Consider the following 2,500-nt stretch of genomic DNA (forward strand, 5'->3'; position numbering starts at 1 on the left):
TAACCTGAATTCCTTTTTTTGTTATTGACATCTTCATCAACTTCGGCATCTTCATCATCTTGGTCGCCGTCCTGTTGTCTTCATCGTTGCTGCTGCTGTTGTTCCTCCTACCACTGCCCTGCAGTCTGAGCTACGCGAGCAGTCTGAACGGCTCGTGATAGAGAGAGAAGCTTGGAAGGAGAACTTCATGCGAAAACAGGTCAGTCTTTAGGTACAGGCAGTGCAATGATAGTGGACGTTTATGACTTCGAACAGGTATTGAATGCTTCATACATATTGAAATGGAATCATCTCTTCATCTTGTTCCCATTGAATGAAACAACGAATACTTGGCATATGACTGCTCGAAAGGTAACACTTGATTCTTCTGACACTGAGCACTCTGGGAACTCTCATTGCAAAACTTTCTTTTGGTTTTGCTGTTGTGTGTGTGCGGTCAGGGTGCAGAATTATCGGCAAAGGAACAGATTCTCCGCCAGGAGCTGAAAGTGGAACGTGATAAGGTCAGAACATGTTTGATGTTGTAGGGAACAAAGTCGATGTTGCACACACACGCACGCACGCATGCACACACACACATACACACACACACACACACACACACTGTGTTCTTCCAGCAGCCATTCTCTCCACGGTCATTCTCCCTTCAACCCAATCACCTAGTTGCAATCATCGCTTTTAAGGGAGAATGATTTCTCTCCCTATCAGCTCAACTACAGAAGTGGGGAATGCAAACATGGAGTTTGTGACGTGCGTATGTGTGTATGTGTATGTGTGCGTGTGTGTATGTATGTGTGTGTGTGTGTGTGTGTGTGTGTGTGTGTGTGTGTGTGTGTGTGTGTGTGTGTGTGTGTGTATGCGTGTGTGTGTGTGTGTGTGTGTGCATGTGTGTGTGTGTGTGTGTGCGTGTGTGTGTGTGCGTGTGTGTGTGTACACTCAGGAAATCGAGATGGTCGTGAACCGTCTGGAGAATGACATGAATGAAACACAAGAAGAACACCAGAGGCAGCTTGAAGCGCGAATGAAGTGAGTCACTGTACAGGGGAAGAACATTACAATCGACTCCTGATATAACAAACATTACAATCGACTCCTGATATAACAAACATTACAATCGACTCCTGATATAACAAACATTACAATCGACTCCTGATATAACAAACATTACAATCGACTCCTGATATAACAAACATTACAATCGACTCCTGATATAACAAACATTACAATCGACTCCTGATATAACAAACATTACAATCGACTCCTGATATAACAAACATTACAATCGACTCCTGATATAACAAACATTACAATCAACTCCTGATATAACAAACATTACAATCGACTCCTGATATAACAAACATTACAATCGACTCCTGATATAACAAACATTACAATCGACTCCTGATATAACAAACACTACAGTCGACTCCTGTTATAACAAACATTACAGTCAACTCCTGATATAACAAACACTACAGTCAACTCTCGATATAACAAACACTACAGTCGACTCTCGATATAACAAACATGGGCCTTTATGTGTGTCACTCCTGTATGTGTTCACTGTGTGTTCTCTGTGTGCATTTATTGTGTGTGTCCACTGCGTTTGTGTTCACAGCCGTCTGCGTGATCAGCATGCTACGGAGATGCGCGAGATGGAGAGATCAGAACGCGATGCTGTAGAGCGCTATTCAGAGATGAAAGTAAGGATGTGTCTGTTCATTGTCTTGTCTGTTACTAGTCATGTCTGATGCTTGTATTTGCTTTGCACATTATTTGTTATGTGTCTGCGATGGCTGTATGTCTATGGCGTGTGTATCTCAGTTACCTGTGTCTCTGTTGGCCTTGTGTCTGTTACATGTGACTCTGTTGCCTCTGTCTCTCTTCCGTGTGACTCCGTTACCTGGGATTCTTTTGCTTCTGTCTCTGTTGGCTGTGTATACGGCTTGCGCAACTTATCACGTGTTGAAGTACTGTTGTTGATCTGGGTCTGAGGTATGCATACCATTCCAGTATGTTGTTAGTCTAGGCCACACGATGGGACACTTTGGAACATCCTTCTTGTAAGCCAAGGAAAAAGAATGTTGAGTGTGAGCGTGCATGTATATCTGGTTGAGCAATCAAGACTAGTTTGAAGCATTACCTTCACTGGAGGCTGTTGTAAATGCGGTTGGATCCCGGGACGGATGCCGTGATGCCGTCAAACCATTTTCTGCACCTTGCCCTCAAGCACTTACTGAGATGTGGGATGTGGTGAGCCCAAAAAGTTGATAATGTCTAAGTCTACTCAGAGTTTGGGTTTTGAATGAGGTGTTGGCCGTCCTACGACGGTGTGATAACAAATACTGAGTTAGTTTTCCAAGATTCAGTAATAGCTATGAAATATATGAATACCGCAGACATCACCACGCAACATGATGATTTGTTAGTGGTTGAAAATTGTGTGTTTCCAGAATCGATTTTCAAGCTCCGATCATCAGGGGAAATACGGAATTGAAGC

The 2,500-nt window shown here is 43.2% G+C and overlaps 1 protein-coding gene across 1 annotated transcript in view; it reads left to right on the top strand.

Moving 5' to 3' along the window:
* The window catches only part of LOC135812322 (centrosomal protein of 131 kDa-like), a 41,798-nt gene that overhangs the window by 33,831 nt on the left and 5,467 nt on the right, over nt 1-2,500 (top strand). Inside the window, exons 18-21 of the mRNA XM_065325698.1 lie at nt 125-199; nt 441-503; nt 941-1,026; nt 1,619-1,703. Of these exons, the coding sequence (XP_065181770.1) occupies nt 125-199; nt 441-503; nt 941-1,026; nt 1,619-1,703 (309 nt within the window). The remainder of the gene's footprint in view (nt 1-124; nt 200-440; nt 504-940; nt 1,027-1,618; nt 1,704-2,500) is intronic.

Source organism: Sycon ciliatum, chromosome 3 (genome assembly GCF_964019385.1).
Source record: "Sycon ciliatum chromosome 3, ocSycCili1.1, whole genome shotgun sequence".
Taxonomy (NCBI): domain Eukaryota; kingdom Metazoa; phylum Porifera; class Calcarea; order Leucosolenida; family Sycettidae; genus Sycon; species Sycon ciliatum.